The 15,839-nt window shown below is 42.8% G+C and overlaps 1 protein-coding gene across 2 annotated transcripts in view; it reads left to right on the forward strand.

Moving 5' to 3' along the window:
• EXOC4 (exocyst complex component 4) overlaps positions 1-15,839 on the forward strand; it is a 568,367-nt gene that overhangs the window by 52,039 nt on the left and 500,489 nt on the right. For both annotated transcript variants that reach the window (XM_019543773.1, XM_019543775.1), the window contains exons 4-5: positions 7,868-8,052; positions 10,334-10,443. In XM_019543773.1, the coding sequence (XP_019399318.1) occupies positions 7,868-8,052; positions 10,334-10,443 (295 nt within the window). The remainder of the gene's footprint in view (positions 1-7,867; positions 8,053-10,333; positions 10,444-15,839) is intronic.

Raw genomic sequence — 15,839 nt, forward strand, 5'->3', positions numbered from 1 at the left:
AGAATGAATCACAGCTGAGGATACTGGGTTCAGAAGCACCTCTTATTGTTGCTGCAGGGTTGTTGGTTGTAGCCTTGCTGGTCTAAGGTTCTTTGGGTAAATGTGATAGCTTTTATTAGACCAATTCAATAGTTGGACAAATTGTTCTTTGCAAGCTTTTGGGAAGCTCCCTGTGCCTGAAGAAGTGTGTTTGTGCCCAAAAGCTTGCAAAAAACAATTTTGTTCAACTGTTTAGCTGGTCTAATAAAAGATAGCCCATTTAACCAAAGAACCGTGTCGGCTTGTTGTTGCTGCTGCTTCTGGGTGTTGGTCCCTGTATGAGCTTTAACTTTATTTCTAGAGTAATTGCATGAGCTGCATGGTGAAGGGAACAGCTCAGTGGACAAAGGACCTGTATTGCATGTTGGGAGCCTTCAGTTCTGTTGGCTCTGTGACCCGCTGCAGATCTGTGCCCCGTTCTTTTTTTGTTTGTTTGTTTCTGTCCGTTAAGTTTGGATAATGAGTCATACTCTTGTGCAGAAAGCATTTCAATTTCTTTTGAAGAGCATTACATAAGGGCCACATAATGTGAAGTGGGGGGGGGATAGGGAAAGATTCAGTATCTATGCATTGACCTTGTGTGGCTGGAAGAAAGAAGGCCCATTTGCTTTACAGAGCAGCTGTGCTGCTCCTAAGTGGAAACGGTCCCATGACATCAGACTGTCACGGCTTCACCTCCACTGAATAGTGCGTTGAATTTGTCTGCTGACTCATGGGACGGATTTAGAACTGCACAAAAGCCCACTGTATTTCAGTCCCTGACAATAGCAAATATGAGCGGAGTATCGTGAATGGAGCATTTTCCGCTTTACATCGACAGAAGATGTGATAAGTCGTTCAAGACACTCCTCTGTTAGGCTGGCGGCTGTTACAAAGCCCGCATTTACTCTCAGTGACCACAGAGTGGTTTTTGAGCTACCACATTTGCATCCTATACTAAGCATAGGAATGCACCATTGTGGTGCATCTGAGACCAGTTTGCAATGATTGTGGGTAACCGTTGGTTTTCAGTGCTGTTCCACAGGGCACCTGGCATCCCAAAAGGTGTTAAAGAAAGTCTTGTGCCTGCACACATGCACTTTGTCCAGCACTTCACGTGGACAAAGTGTATGTGTGGAATGTGGCAGTGCACCGACGAGAGGAAGTGAAATAAAAATGAATCGCTTCTGAAATTGCAGAGCTGGGTTGGGGTGCTGTGCTCTGAATTATCTAGTAAGAATGCACCTGTTCTTCCTTAATGCCTGCAAGGGGACGTGGTTTCAATTCTGGTTCATGAAAGAGTTGCAGCGCATTACTGCCGGTATACTCTTAACTACCCTTTCCTTCTCCCTTCCCCTCCTCCCCCCGGAAAAAAGAAGCCTCACAGTACCAGAAGGAAGTTGAACCCCAAACAGATTAACAGAAGTTCTTCGGGACGTGGCCGGTCTTTCTCCGTAGTGTCTAGCACTGTCGGTCCTTGTCTGAGACTACAGTTACAGTAATAGGGGGAAAAAAAGTGCTTCTTTAGGCTTGCAGATCACAAATAATATCTTTTAGAAAAAGATATTTCCAGGTACATCTACACATTCATTAATGTGCTGTAATTAGTAATTTAGTCTGCAGAAGAGAAGGCTGAGGGGGGATTTAATAGCGGCTTCCAACTGCCAGATGAGGGTTCGAAAGAGGATGGAGCTGCGCTGTTCTCAGTGGGGGCAGACGACAAAACAAGGAGCAATGGGCTCGAGTTGGAGCAAGGGAAGTTTAGGTTGGATATGAGGAAAAAATTTTTCACTGGGAGGGTATTAAAACATGGGAACAAGTTACCCAGAGAGGTGGTGGAAGCTCCATCCTTGGATGTTTTCAAGACCTGGCTAGACAAAGCCCTGGCTGGGATGATGTAGCTGGGGCTGGTCCTGCTTGGAGCAGGGGGTTGGACTAGATGTGACCGCCTGAGGTCCCGTCCAACCCTCACTTTCTATGATTCTAATTATGGCACATTAAGTTTAGTACCTATAATAACAAGTACTAATTTCATGTGCAGTAATCAGCGCTACTGTGCATTAGTGCAAATGCATGCTTTTTGTGATGTTAATGCTCAGTAGACTAAGTCGACTACACATTAGCACAGTTTTTGCCAGCCATGCTAATGCACAGTAGAATTAGTCTAATGCTCATTTAAGTGTCTCGTGTAGATGCGCCCACTAACTTCCAAAACTTCCACCCCTCAGTTTTAAAATCCATGTTATAATTTGCTCGTAGAGAGAAAACTGTTTGCAAAATGTTTATAGGCTTCTTTTGAAATAGGGGATAGAGCCAGTGGTACGGAGAAACATTGGGTGGTGTTTAATGGAACAAGCTACATTATTTTTGAGGTGGATATGAGTTGCCCCCCAGAAGGATTGGGAATTTGTTAAAAATAGAGCTTGAAGATCTAGAAAAGTGTACTCTTAGGGGAATACTTTTTTTATTTTCGTCTAGAATCCTTCTCCACTCTCATCTTTTTACCTCTTAAAGCTCATGAGGGGCAAGGAAGTGCTACAATAACCTTTTAATAAAAGCACGTGGGATAACATAAGATGCAAGCAGTTTGTGGCCTGCTGAAGGACACGCAGCGAGTTGATGGTATGGCTGGGCATGACTCTAGTGTCCTTGCTAGAGTAAGGCTAAAAGGAGCCATGCCTACCAAGTAGACAGACCTCCTACACAAGATGAGACTCCCCTTGCCTCTTGGAAAAAGCAGATCGTTTTAGAAAAAACACCTAGTCTTGGTTTTAAACCTTTGCAGTGACTTGAAGCCACCACAGTGCTTTGTTAATTGTTCTGTTAGTTAATTAACTCCACTTAAAATATTGGGGTCTCTTTTCAACAGAAGCCATTGTGTCTGTTATAGCTTTCTCTGTTAGATTGAAGAGCCCCCTCATCACCAAATTTCTGGCCCCTTTCCTTTGAGTCTGAAGAGACTGAACTCTTTGAACCTTTTCCTATAACTCCAGTCTTCTAAGTCTTCAGTTGTTGTCATGGCTCTTTCTTTTTTTTGTTTCTTAAAATCCTTCCTTGAAGATGAACCACTGGACCTGGACACAGGACTCAATTAATGGTTTCACCAATGTCTAGTCTTCTGTTTGTACAGCTGCTGTGGCCACAGATTTACCCTGGCGATTTCTTCTTCAGTTAATTATCCTCCATGACTCCCAAGTCCTTTTCAGAATCACTGCATCCTAGATACTTCCACTACCTGCAGGTGCGGCCTGCATTTGTACTGCTCAGGTGGTATGACTTAACACTTGGCCATATTAAAACATATAATTTGTCTGAGCTTAGTTTTCTAATACAGAACAAAAGAAAAGTTAGCCATTGCATGGTAATCTGTAGTCCTTGTTATGTACCACGCCCTTGATCTTTGAATGGCCTGCAAACTTCATCAGTCATGACTTGGGGGTTTCTTTTGTTGGTGAAAATTATACAACGTGCCTGCTGATTGTCGATTCCTATTTTTAATATGTACCCACTCTCTCTCCATTGGCCTGTGTGTTCTTGATGGGCGAGCCAATTTCTGTATCATCGTTGACTGCTATGCTAGTGAGCATAAATACTTGTTCTAAGTGAATGGAATAAAGGCACAGGGGTATAGGTTGTAGCCATGTTGGTCTAAGGACATAGGCAGGCAAGGTTCTTTGGGTAAATCTGGTGTCTTTTGGTAGCTTTATGACATAAAGGTATACTTGCATGCAGCGGGAAGATTGGGTTTGTAAGGTGGTGCATATGTTTGCAGGGGCGGAGAGTATATAGTGTCTATACTAAGACCTCCTGCGGGGAATGAGTCATTTCCTAGACTTTTATACACCTGGATCAGACCCACAAGTTCCTTTTTGGACCAACATTTTTCTCTCTGTAAAAGCTTTTTCCTTTAGTAGTAAGTGTCTTGGTAATCAGCCATAATGGGAAATGAAATATCAGGAAAGGTGGTGGTGGTTAAATGGAGGTTTGCTGGAGTGTGGCAGCGTCTAGTTAAAAGGCTCCCAGCCTGCATCACATTGCACCTTGGCTGCCTTGTTTACCTCGAGAATTCAATCACTCTGCAAGTGGCGTTATCAAGGACATAACTCCCCAGCATGTCTGACTGCAAATATGAAGTGTCACAAAGGCCATAAAAAAAAAAAAAAATTGCTGTATTTTTCAGCAAAGAAGAAAGTTAGATGTATGTGGAAGTTTGTTTTATTAATACAGTAAATGATGGACTATTTTGTTTGTTTTTATAAATGCTTGCTTGAGAGCTTTATGTTGATTTAATAGGTGGCTTTGTGCATAGCCAATTTTTTAGGGACAGGGAAAAGAAAAAGAAGAGAAGAGATCAGCGATATAACTGAAAAGTAGGGTGTCTGCTTTCTGATTCATTTGTTTTTTAAAAGTTGTTTTCCCCAAGGTCAGGCACCCCTTCCCCCCCCCTTTTTTTTCTCTTTCCAAACTCCTTCTAACTCTTTCTTTTTTCTCAGTGCCTCTTTCCATTTCCCTGCTTCTCTGCTCCACCTGTTCTTTGGGATTATCCTGAATCTGTTTCTGACCTGGTGAAATGCTGAGAGTGCTGCACATACCCAGCTGTCAATGGATATTGGGAGCACTTGGCACCCTGAGAATTAAGACCTCTTATATCTTCTTATTTTTGCAAATTGTATGGCATCCCAGACAGTATCTCCTGTACCTCTCTTTTCTGTGTCGAAACATGCTTTGGAACCCTCTTGTCTGCCAGATGTTTTCCCTGCAGTGGCTGCCGTCCCTCTGCGTGCCTATGTTGTACTGTTTTACCTTCAGTAAGATGCAGGCAGTCCTTGACTTGCAACATTTCGAGTTGCAACGTTTTGCACTTGCAGTGTTTCTAAATTGACACCGTTTCAACTTTCTGATGTTTGTTTCGACTTTACAACACTTGATCCAATGCGACGCCACGCCAGCGAACAAATTCGCTGCATTGCCCGTCTCCCTGGAGAACATCTGTGCAAACTTCCTTGGACGCTTTCTTTAAGAAAGCAGATAAGACACCAGAAAAACCTGCAGCCAAGACTCCTGAGAAGACTCCAGCCAAGAACCCTCAACAAGTCCAACCAAGAGCCCTTCAAAAAGTCCACCTCCAAAGAAGTCCTTCCAAATCAATATGATTGCTATTTACAATATAAATATATTAATGTAGTTATACTATTTATCTATAATTGATTGAGTACAAGATTCTGGGGTATTTTTGGTGAAAATAAGGTATCTGGCCTTGATTCAGGAACCAATCCCCATTTATAACATTGTTGCCTATGGGGAAAAATGGTTCCGAGTTGCAGCGTTTCGACCTAAGACGTGGTTTTCAGGAACCAATTATGTCGTAAGTCCGAGGACTGCCTGTAGTATCTTCTCCAATTCAAGCTGTTTGGGGGGTGGGGGGAAGAGCTTTTTTGTTTCTTACTTAATCTGCTCTGCCTTTTGTAATATGCTACGGCTCTAAGTAAATAATCACTCGGTAGCAGATAACGGGAAGACGGGGGCTTCCTGGTAGATGGCAGTGACCTCTTAAGACTAGCCAAAGGGAAGTGCCGATCCACTCTAAAGGGAATACCATTCGGTCTTTGACCAAGGGATTGTGCCTGCAATTTTGTAACACGTCCATTGGGTGCAAATTCAGAAAGAGAGAGACATTTTCTAGATTGCTAACGAGGGTCTGGGGAATTTTCTCCATCTTGTAAGGAGAGAAGTTCAATATTTAATGCATAGATTTGCATGCAGAGTCACAGTGTCTGGCCGCAACGTATTGTACATGAGCCGCACACCTAAATACTGCCATAATAGCCAGGCTGAACAGAACAGAATTTAAGCTTCTACATCATCCCGGCAGGGTCACAGTCTCCATGAGCTTGTGTCTCTTTTAAGAAACTTTTGGATGCCTATCTTGCTGGGGTCTTGTGACCCTGGCTGACTTCCTGCCCTGGGGCAGGGGGCTGGACTCGATGATCTTCCGAGGTCCCTTCCAGCCGGAATGTCTATGAAACAGCACAGAGTAGAGTAGTGTGCTGAAACCCCCCATCACTGCTGGTTGCAGAAACCAATAATTGTCCCAAATGACATTGAACCTGAGTTTTGATCATACAGGGTAGGGAGCGGATTTCAGTCTTCATGGGTTAGTCTTTCCGGTGGTGGGAAAAGTCCAGTATCCTGTCAAACTACTATACTCCTCTTGTAAGCAGCATCGAAGTCCTAACTGGTCCTGGGTCATTCTTGACTCTTAGTAAGCAATGCATAATTGGCTTATGTGCTCTCCGCTATCTGTTAATATTTATTAAGGGATCAGACCTTATCCTGGCTTGCTGCTTACTAAATCCCCTTGCTTTTCATTTTTAATGTCTAGCTGACAGGAATACTGTGAACTTACATTCTGTGTTATAAGCAAATGTCTTTACTTATTTTACTAATATTATCTCAGCTTATCAAAAGAGAGAGAATTTAAAAATTCAGTCCACGCTTACGCTCATTACTTTTTGCATTTCTTTTAGTTTGAACAATGAGATCGGTCTTGCTCTTATTGCCAGGCACTTTCAGCTGCTTAGTTCTGCATTGCTCAGGTCTCAGACCTTTCAAGAGGATCACACTTTGGACACTTTTTCTTGTTGAGGCTAAAACTTCATCCATCCACATTCATGAAATGTAAAGATCGAGTTAAGCTTTAGTTGTCAGTTTTGCTTTAATCTCCCAGTTTGTTATTCCCAGGGGCATTTCTTCAGATTCATTTTTTGTGCCCCCAGTCTGAAATCAGTTAGGAGTCTCTCTTTCTAGTACCCAGTGGATATTATTTGGTTGGTCACTGCTGAAAAACACTGGCAGATGAGATTTACCTGGGGCCTGCCTAAATTGTGCCAGTCTAAAGCCATGCTACCTGTTAGTTTGTTGCTTCAAGAAAATGTTTTCCTATTTTTGAGATTTTAAAGTGAAAATTGTATTTTAATGAATCACCAAAAAGATTAACCTCTCACCAAGTGCTTCAAAGTGCAAAGGGTTTTTACCAGACTTGTGATTGTGATTTCCATTCAAGTCAGATATTTTGCAATTTGAGGAAGGATCTGGGGTACACAGGACCGACTCTTGGGTTTCATAGTTTCTGCTGTGCTGCTGGTTCACTGCAACACATTAGGCAAATTAATTTTTTTTCTGTCTGTAATGCAGAAGCTATGCTGACTACATGATGGCTTTAGGAGGCTTGATTTTTGTGGTGTTTGATTGGAAACAATTTTTTTTTTTTTTTAAGAGTAAGCACATGGAAGATGCATACCTTTTTGGAAGAGCTTTGTCACTTGCTACCTGCATTATTTCATGGTCCACTATACTGTGTTGTGTTTGGTTTTTTTTATTGAACAGCCTTAAGAATATCTTCCACAATGTACATATGTTATATACAAGCCTTCCTTGGACCTGAGGACCCGAGGCCATTTGGTGCCTGAAATCTTGTCCAGCATCTCTCCCAGCTATGCAGTTGGTCCAGTAAAAGATGTCATGCAAAAACCTTGCTCCTCATCTATCTGATAGGAAATTTTCAGGTGCTCATGATATTAATTTGTTAGGATCTGTTTGTATGGCACATTGGCTTTTTTTAAGGACAGATTTAAAACTATTGCTTTTTCTTCACCTTTGCATCTGCTTTAAACCACCTTCTGGATAGCCTTCAGTGGGGGGTTCTGATGCTCCAGAGGGAGCAGTGGCTATTCCCCTGTGACCAAAGGATAAACTGGGGCTGAGGGCAGTAAGGAAGGTGAGGACTAAGAACATGGAATTGAAGGTCAAATAAAATGTTTTTTAAAAAACGATCTCTTTTTTCTTCCAGGTGTCAGCAGTAGACTCCTTGGAGGGCCCGCTCCTTCAGGTGGAGGGACTGAGTGACCTGAGACTGGAGCTCCATAGTAAGAAGATGAACATGCACTTAGTCCTAATAGATGAATTACACCGTCATCTTTACATCAAGTCTACTAACCGTGTGGGACAGCGGAACAAGGAGAAAGGGAGAATAAGGTAGGTTTTGAGTGGCATAAACTCAAAGTTTGCTTAAAGCTGTTTTTCTTTTCTTGTGAGTAGGAACCCTACCTTGGAGAATGCCCTTTAGCTTCTGCAGGCCAGCCTTTTGTGAAAAGAAAACTCTCTAGACTGATTCACTGTTGTCCTCTCGAGCCTGCAGGCAGATGGCTCCAGTGTCTCTGGTGCTGCATAGCGACTTCCAAGATGAATCTTTGTAAAAACAGTCCACAGTCTTATCAGCTTTCACTGATACTATTTGCAGCTCTGTGGGTAGCAGTGAAATTGAAAATAATCGGGTCAGTTCTTCAGCTTTAGAAATGCTAGAAGTAATATTGGCAGCAGGCAGCGGGGGACGAGGACACAAATAAAGGCAGGGGAGGGCTGGTAGAGTGTTCTCCCCATATAACCCGACTACCAATTCCATATTCAGGCAGTTGTGGGATGAGGCAAGGGGAGGAAAAGAGAGAGCATTTTCTCCTCATCGCTTTCTGCAAGCTGGAGAGGTTAGAAAACTTCATACTAATCATAGCTACTAGCCAGAAGTCCAGCCTTCCAATTTCTTAGCAGAGTCCGGGGATGTCAGCTTGAATGTGTTATCCATGTGAGAAACCACCACCCTGTTGCTTCTGATCAGTGGGATCCCTAATTAAGTTTAGTCCCTGGGTTGCAAGCCCCCGTATAGAAGAGGGTTGGTGGCTGGAAAATAGAAATGGTGGGGGGTAAGCCAGGAAAGAGAAATATGATGATGGTCTGGGAAGGAGATTTTTTTTTTTTTTATGGAGTGAGAGAGAACAAATTGTGAAAAGGTGGCAGAAAGTAGAGTACAGAGAATCAGTGAGAAAAGGAGATACAGGAAGACTAAATATAATCAAAATAGAGAAAATGAATTGCCGACTCCTTATGGAAAGGAGTAAGTTAGGGAAGCCTGGACAAGTAGAAGACTTACCCAAAATAAGAGGCAATGCAGAAAATGACATTAAGAAAATTAAGCAGAGATTTGATTTGAAGCTAGAATTTCTAGGCTAGAGGATTGTTAGTGAGTCCTCTGTCTCTTGTTCCCTCACTCCATTACTTAGAAATAGATGAAACACCAAAGCTCTGCTTCTGCCATCTTTGAAATGCACTAACAGAGGACTTCCTTGCATGCCTGGCACAGGGAAACTCATCTCTTCCTTGCTGTTTCTTCTTGGGTACGATGCTGTCCTGCAGCCTCAGCATGGCCCAAGTCGGGGGTGGGTTTATCGCTTCATGTCAATACAGCAGCCAGCTCAGTGTATGACCCTGCACCATTTGGGTTCAGAGTGCTACTGCAGTGCAATACAATTAAGTAATGAATTTGCTTCTTTTAATTTCACTGCCTCAAATTGTACAGCGCCTTCCATTCCTCCAAATTGTTGATGTGCGGCATTGATGAGGGGAATGGGGGGTTCAGGGGGTTTCAGTGCTGGCCGATAGCTTAGTCCTTGAGCTAATAGGTGTCAGGTAAGTGTTTCCATCTCCAAGGCAACATACCAAGCTCATTACAGTACCATTCTTGACTTCCTCTTAAAAGTGATTTCTTGCTCTCATTTCTCTTGCTTCGTCTAGCTTTCTTGTCTTTCATTATATGACCAGGTAGTGTGACATGCTCCTGGCAAGTAATACAATATGAATTTATTAAAGGAAGCACTTTTTTCTTTCTAGGTAGTAGAAGTGCTTTTTTAAGGGGTAGGGGTGTTGAACAGGGAGGCTTGCTTTGCAAGAACAAAGTATGTTCTTGTGTGGAAGGACGTACTACAGCAAAATCTCATCTCCTCGGGCCTCATCATTGAAGTAGAGCCACACAAGTGGGTGTGAAGCCCTAACAAATTTAGTAAAGAAGCTTGTGGGTACAGGGGTGTGTCTCAGAGGCCTAACAAGCAATTTCTGTGCCCTGGGTTGGGGGGCAGTGGTGGCTGGGGCAGCAGTGATGGCCAGGCCAACTACTGCTGTTCTTGTTCCCCTCTAAATAAATCAGTGGCTGGGGCTGGGGCCACGTTTGCCCGCTGCCCTGCTGTGGCTGTGTGTTTGGACCTGAGTTGTCTTTTTTTGCTATTTCCTTGTGTTCTGCCTTTTCATGTGGTTGTGTTCTGTTTTAAACTTAACTTCTCCAAGCTTCTCAGAGCATGGACCGTGGGCATGTTCTTCACACTGGCTAGCACAGTGGTGTCCTGATGTATGGCTGGAGTCCTTGGGTACTACTCTTATACATGAATGAATTTGCCATTGATTTATTTTCTTCCTTTCCCACCTCTCTCAGTTCACTTGTGAAGGATCCATCTCCTGGGCCTCTTATGGATGTCACTAATTTGTCGACGCCTCGGAAGTTCCTCGAGACTTCGCAGTTCAGCACTCCTGGGAGCTCAAGCAGTGAGTATTGAACATACTAATGCCTGACATATTTCATCAAGTGATCATTATTCTGATTATTAGCATTATCCCCATTTCGCAGATGAGTGATGCCGAGGCACAGAGATACAAAGTGACTTGCTCAAGGTCATATAGTGAGTCACTGGCAGAGCCAGGAACACAACTCATTCTGCAGCTCCCAGACAGATATTAAGCACTGTCACAGGCTAGCAAGCTTCTTGACAAGTCATCCATTTACCTATTCTATTTTTTTTTTCTTTCTCTGCTCAAATTAATTACATTTCGTTCTATCTGCCTGTCCTGGTGTTGATCGTCGTCTTGATATCCCGGCCAGGAGGGAGATTTGCAGTTAATTCCCTTTGGGGTGAGAGATCTCCTTTACATTATCTAATGTAGGAAGGCAGGCACGCAGAGAGTGCAAATGTATTTTTCTGGGTTAGAGCCAGAAATCAGAACTCCTTCTTCAAGAAGTCTTTGTGGAAACTTTCCATTATTTTAACTTTTGGAGAAAGCTCTTCCTGTATATGTTGCTTGCTTTTCCTCTGTTTCCTTTCTATATGTATTTTTAAGGACGCTTGACCAATACCATATTTTGCACTTCAGGGTGTCTTCCATCTGAGGATTTAAAAGCATCATATAAATGGTTGAGTTCAGCTTCACATGGTCCCAGTCAGGTTAGGTAGGTGGGTTTGTCTTGGTTTGTATGAGGAAAAATGTCACGGGCATACGTGCTGACCAGGTAATAATTGACATAGTAAGGAGCAACATAACCCAGTGTGAACACCCTTTTCTTAGAGTAGATAAATTATTGCCACCCTTTGTAAATTTTTTTGGAACAGAATTCAAAACCACTAAACTGGCTTAAGAGGATATCTTAATGGCTTTTAGTTTTCTCTGTGTTCTTGACCATGTTTTGTCTTTCTCCCCCCTTCCTCGTTATTTTTTTCCCTTTGATTCTTTTTTGCTGTCCATTATTCCTGTATCTCTCTTCTGCTTCTCACTGTGGTCACATGTGGCTTCATTGGTTAACTTGTCTTTCCCCTCACCTTCGTGAGACTCTGCTGTAACAGAGCCCTCCCTACAGGCTGTTACACCATCTCTGAAGAGAGTGAGAGTGGACCTTTATTACTAGTTATTATTGGGGGCTGTGGTATGAGCATTGCTTAATGCCGTCTGAGCACCCCTTTTCTGTGCTGGCATCCATGACTAGAATATAGGCACTATGCTGAAACCTTGGGAGAAACTGGGCGTTCTCAGATTTTCCTCTCCTTGTTGGAGAGGCTAGTCCCGCGATGAACTCAAGTTTCATAGAGGTAGAAGAGACCTCTGAGTTAGAAATGGACAACAGAAGTTCTGACTCCAGTCTCCCTACTACAAACACTCGCCTGCCCTCTTTAATGCTTTATCCTATGTAATTTATTTGCTTCCTTTGATTATTCCCAATTGAAATCTTCGGCCTGTGTATTAGTGGCTGTTGTTGTTGAACTGATCGTAGTGTCCCAGAGGACTAGGTTTGGTAGCTCCACTTTCTGTTGCATATTCCACATCTGAAGAACAGCAATCCCATCAATCCATGAATATCCATACCAATAAAAGACTGAAGAGAATATGAGGTGCTGCAATAGGATTGTTTTTTAATAGTACTTAGGACTTCTCATTATTCTACATTTCAAATCCTTCCACCAGTTAAATAATTATGACATCTTGTGTGTCAGGGAAGCACTCGTTATTACTCAAGTTTGGCCAGAAGATCTCACATGTCTCTTCAGTGCAGACGTAACTGAAGCAAGAAGTAAATTAACATATGGACTGAACAACTGCAGTTTCCCTTTCTTCTTTAAAAAAACAAACAAAAAAACCCGTTTTCTGACTAGTGCCTGCTCGTCGAGAACACTGGTCTCCAGGGACGCTTGGTCCTCATTGAACAGTGTCCAATTCTAGGTTAGTGTCCTGATTTTCAAATTTATCTATCCTCGCATGGAAATGGCCCCATTTGAGAGATCATCTTTCCCCCCACAACTCCGACTTTCCGAGACACGTGCTCAATGGGAATGATGATTCTGGCTACGTACCCAAGGGGCCGACTGCCTTTTCCGTTATTCCTCTTCTTGGTCCTTAAGGTCAGCCAGGAGCAACCTGCTGCAGGTACATCAGTGTCCCAAATCTTGGTCAAGACAAGTAGGAGAGCATACTCAGCAGTTCCTCAGGTCTGGAACTGCTTCTCCCTTGAGGCCCACCAGAGACCGAGCCTTGACGTCTTTTGGAAGCACTGTAAGACCTTCCTATTTGAGCAGGCCTTTGGCAAGCAAGGCTAGGCTGGGATATGGTTGGGGGGGGGGCGGGTTTCTGTTGCATGTTGATACTCTAGTTGACTTTTTAAAGTTGTCTTGTTCTCTTGTTCATTCGCCTCTTTTAAAAGTTATTCTGTTCTCTTACTGTAAGCTGCCCTGAGCCTTTGTAGGGAAGGGCGGCAAATCCATTGAATTAAATAAATGAGTAAATTGACAGGGACAGAGTTCTCTTTCCTGCAGTTAGACATATCTCGGGAACTAGTTTAGTAACATGGAACTTGGGGCAGGTGAACTAATATTACTACGCTCAGCCAAATTTGAAACCCAGCACTTTCCTCAGGCACACCTAAAACACGTGGATACCACAGATAAACCCGGAGTCCCTACCTCCCTGCCCTGTGTTTTTGTTGATGAGGATGTATTCTGCAAAGACTCGGTGACTCCTTGTTAGCAGGATGTCAGCACGCCTCTAGATGTATTTTTGTTGTGGTTGTATGTGGTAGCGTTATTCACTACACCACTTCCATGTAGAAGAGTGAGGCTTGGAAGAGTTTGCTCACCTGGACTTTTTAGGCATTTGTACTTGCACAATTGAAATTATCTTCAAATGAAAAGACTGTTCCTATTGTTATCTTCTTTGTATTCTATTAGCCCCCATAATGTTCCAGTTGCTGTCCACGCATGCGGAAAGACAAGTCAGTATGTTATGAGTCAACGATGCTGTGAAATGGGATGTAGAAATAGTACTCCTACAGTGCATCTAAATATGTGGGTATTTTCTGACTCGTTTAAAAAACGAGCCATGCGCATCAGCTCCAGTTTCTCTCTTTTGTGCAATGCAGTGCAGTATTCATCATACTAAGATCACTTTGTTCCAAGTTCTTTTGACAGAGGATTATTTAACATTATGTGGGCCCAGGTTTCCTAGGGGAGGGGGTAAGAACAGGGAGGCAGATCCTCTAAGGGCCAGATCCTTGACAAACAGTTGCTGCAGCTCCAGTGACTTCAAAATCAAGAAAGCAAGGAAGTCGAGAGCCAGATTCTCAGTTGATACGAACTGCTGTAGCTTCATTAACTTCAGTGGAACTACGCCAGTACACATTAGCTGAGGATTTGACAAGTTACTTGTTCTTTTGCATTTGTTTGCAGTTGCTGTTCAGGTCCAAGACACCAGGCTGTACTCTTTCCTGGTCTCCTCCCTTGCGTTACCCTACTCTGCAAGGTGCTCAGCGGGTATCCATCAAGCTCATCAAGAAAATGAGCTTGTTGTCAGTTCATATAAAGTATAAAAGGGTCTGTTTTATTAGTGTGAGGTTATAGGTATAATTTTGTGAGCACAATGAGTGTGTATATTTTCAGAGAGTTTTGTTGAAAGGTAGCCCCAGTAAGTAGGCTTTTTAAAAACCTTTTTTAAAGGGAAACAGATGGTCATTATCCAAGACTTCAGAACCATACCGTGTTGGTATTACAGTATAAAATAAAACAGGAAACTGTTGTTGCCTTCAGCCATTTAAATTCCTTAGTCTTTTATTGATGAAACTGTAAGTGGCCATGCATATTAATGCCCTTGTTAAAAAGCACCGAGTTACTCGACCCATCGCTGCGAAGGCTCTGCCAGGCTTGAGTCCCTTTCCACACTTGCTGCCCAAGGGACTTGTTCCCTCGTGCTCAAAAATCTTTACAGGGAAATTAAAGCTGTTCTTACTGCACTTCAGACAAACCAAACCTGCAGTAATTTTGGTTCTAGACAAACCATTGCAGCAATAATGTGCTTTCCTCCTCTTGCCTGTTCAGAGAAATAAATTTTACTTCCATATTACCTTGCTCTGCTTGAGTTGTCAGTGCGTGGTAGTGTATTTATGAGGACCACTTTGCTGCCGGTGTCGTCTTGGAACTACAAAACGTGCTTACTCCTTCTGTGAGCGGCTCCCAAAACTACGTTTCCCAGGCAGCTCATGAGAGCACTCCATTGAATATCAGCAAGAGACAGGCTGGCAAGGGAGCCTTGGTGTATTAAGGAAATCCAGTGCATTGTTTGCTGTTATTCTCAGCGATATGCAAATCCTTTGCCAACATGATAAGCAACCAAGTAATCAAATGAGCCTTTGACCCCAACGGGGAGGATAAATATACCTATCGATAGGATCAACGTGGTTATTTGGGAAACCGAGTCCAGTCACTTGCTGTAGTTTCATCAAGCTACTTCAAACACACAAGTAGTCCCACTGAGCTCTAGCTAGGAACATTTTACATGCTTAAGCACATTCTTATCTTTAAGCACCTTGCTGGAGCAGGGTTTGAAAGTACACTTCTGTGCTTTAAGGGGTCTGTGAAAATGCTATTGTGACATCCCTTTTCATCGGTGCTCAGTTATGTCCGGTTTAAACTTGCTCAGTTACTGGATAGAAAGGGTATATTCTTTTGCTAGTAGTTTCACAGCAGGCTCCGAGAGTCAAGCCGGGTTCTTTTCTTCTACTGCTTAATTAGCAATCAATGCTAAAGCTTCCACTGGCTAAATGATTCTTTGTCATATCTGGAGTACTCCATTAGCCTTCATCTGAGGACTTAATCTGAAGTCCCACAAGGGACACAGCTTCTCCTAGAGAACTTCCCTTTGTTCCTGAGGACGCTTCACCCTGACTTTCCAATCCCAGGATGAGCTTGCAATGCCGGGGTGTTGAAAAGAAGCCCTATCACTTGACCTATAAACTAAGACATTTTTAAAGTAATTTCCAAATGAGAACGCAAATGTAAGATGCTACTTTTAATTAATTTGTGGTTGTGGAACCATGGTTGAAGCTGACAACACCAACTGATTGTTCATTATCAAGCTGGTCAGTGGAGTGTTAATGAACTTAATACATCTATGTGTGCATACACGCGCATCTTCAGTGGCTTTTGTGTGAGAGATGAGTGAGTTGAGTTCTAAGCACACGAAACCTGATGGAACCACTGAGCTGTGGAGTCTGTAAAAAATCAGGCTGTACAATTTTGTCCATACTGAGCCCTCCGAAACCTTGTTTGATTAAAGCAAGTATTTTGGAAAAGGATCCATTCTTGTTTTGATTTGTTTGTTTTTTGTTTTTTTGGAAAGCTCCAAGTTTT

This window comes from Crocodylus porosus, unplaced genomic scaffold (genome assembly GCF_001723895.1).
Source record: "Crocodylus porosus isolate Cpor-Errol unplaced genomic scaffold, CroPor_comp1, whole genome shotgun sequence".
NCBI classification, from domain to species: Eukaryota; Metazoa; Chordata; order Crocodylia; family Crocodylidae; genus Crocodylus; species Crocodylus porosus.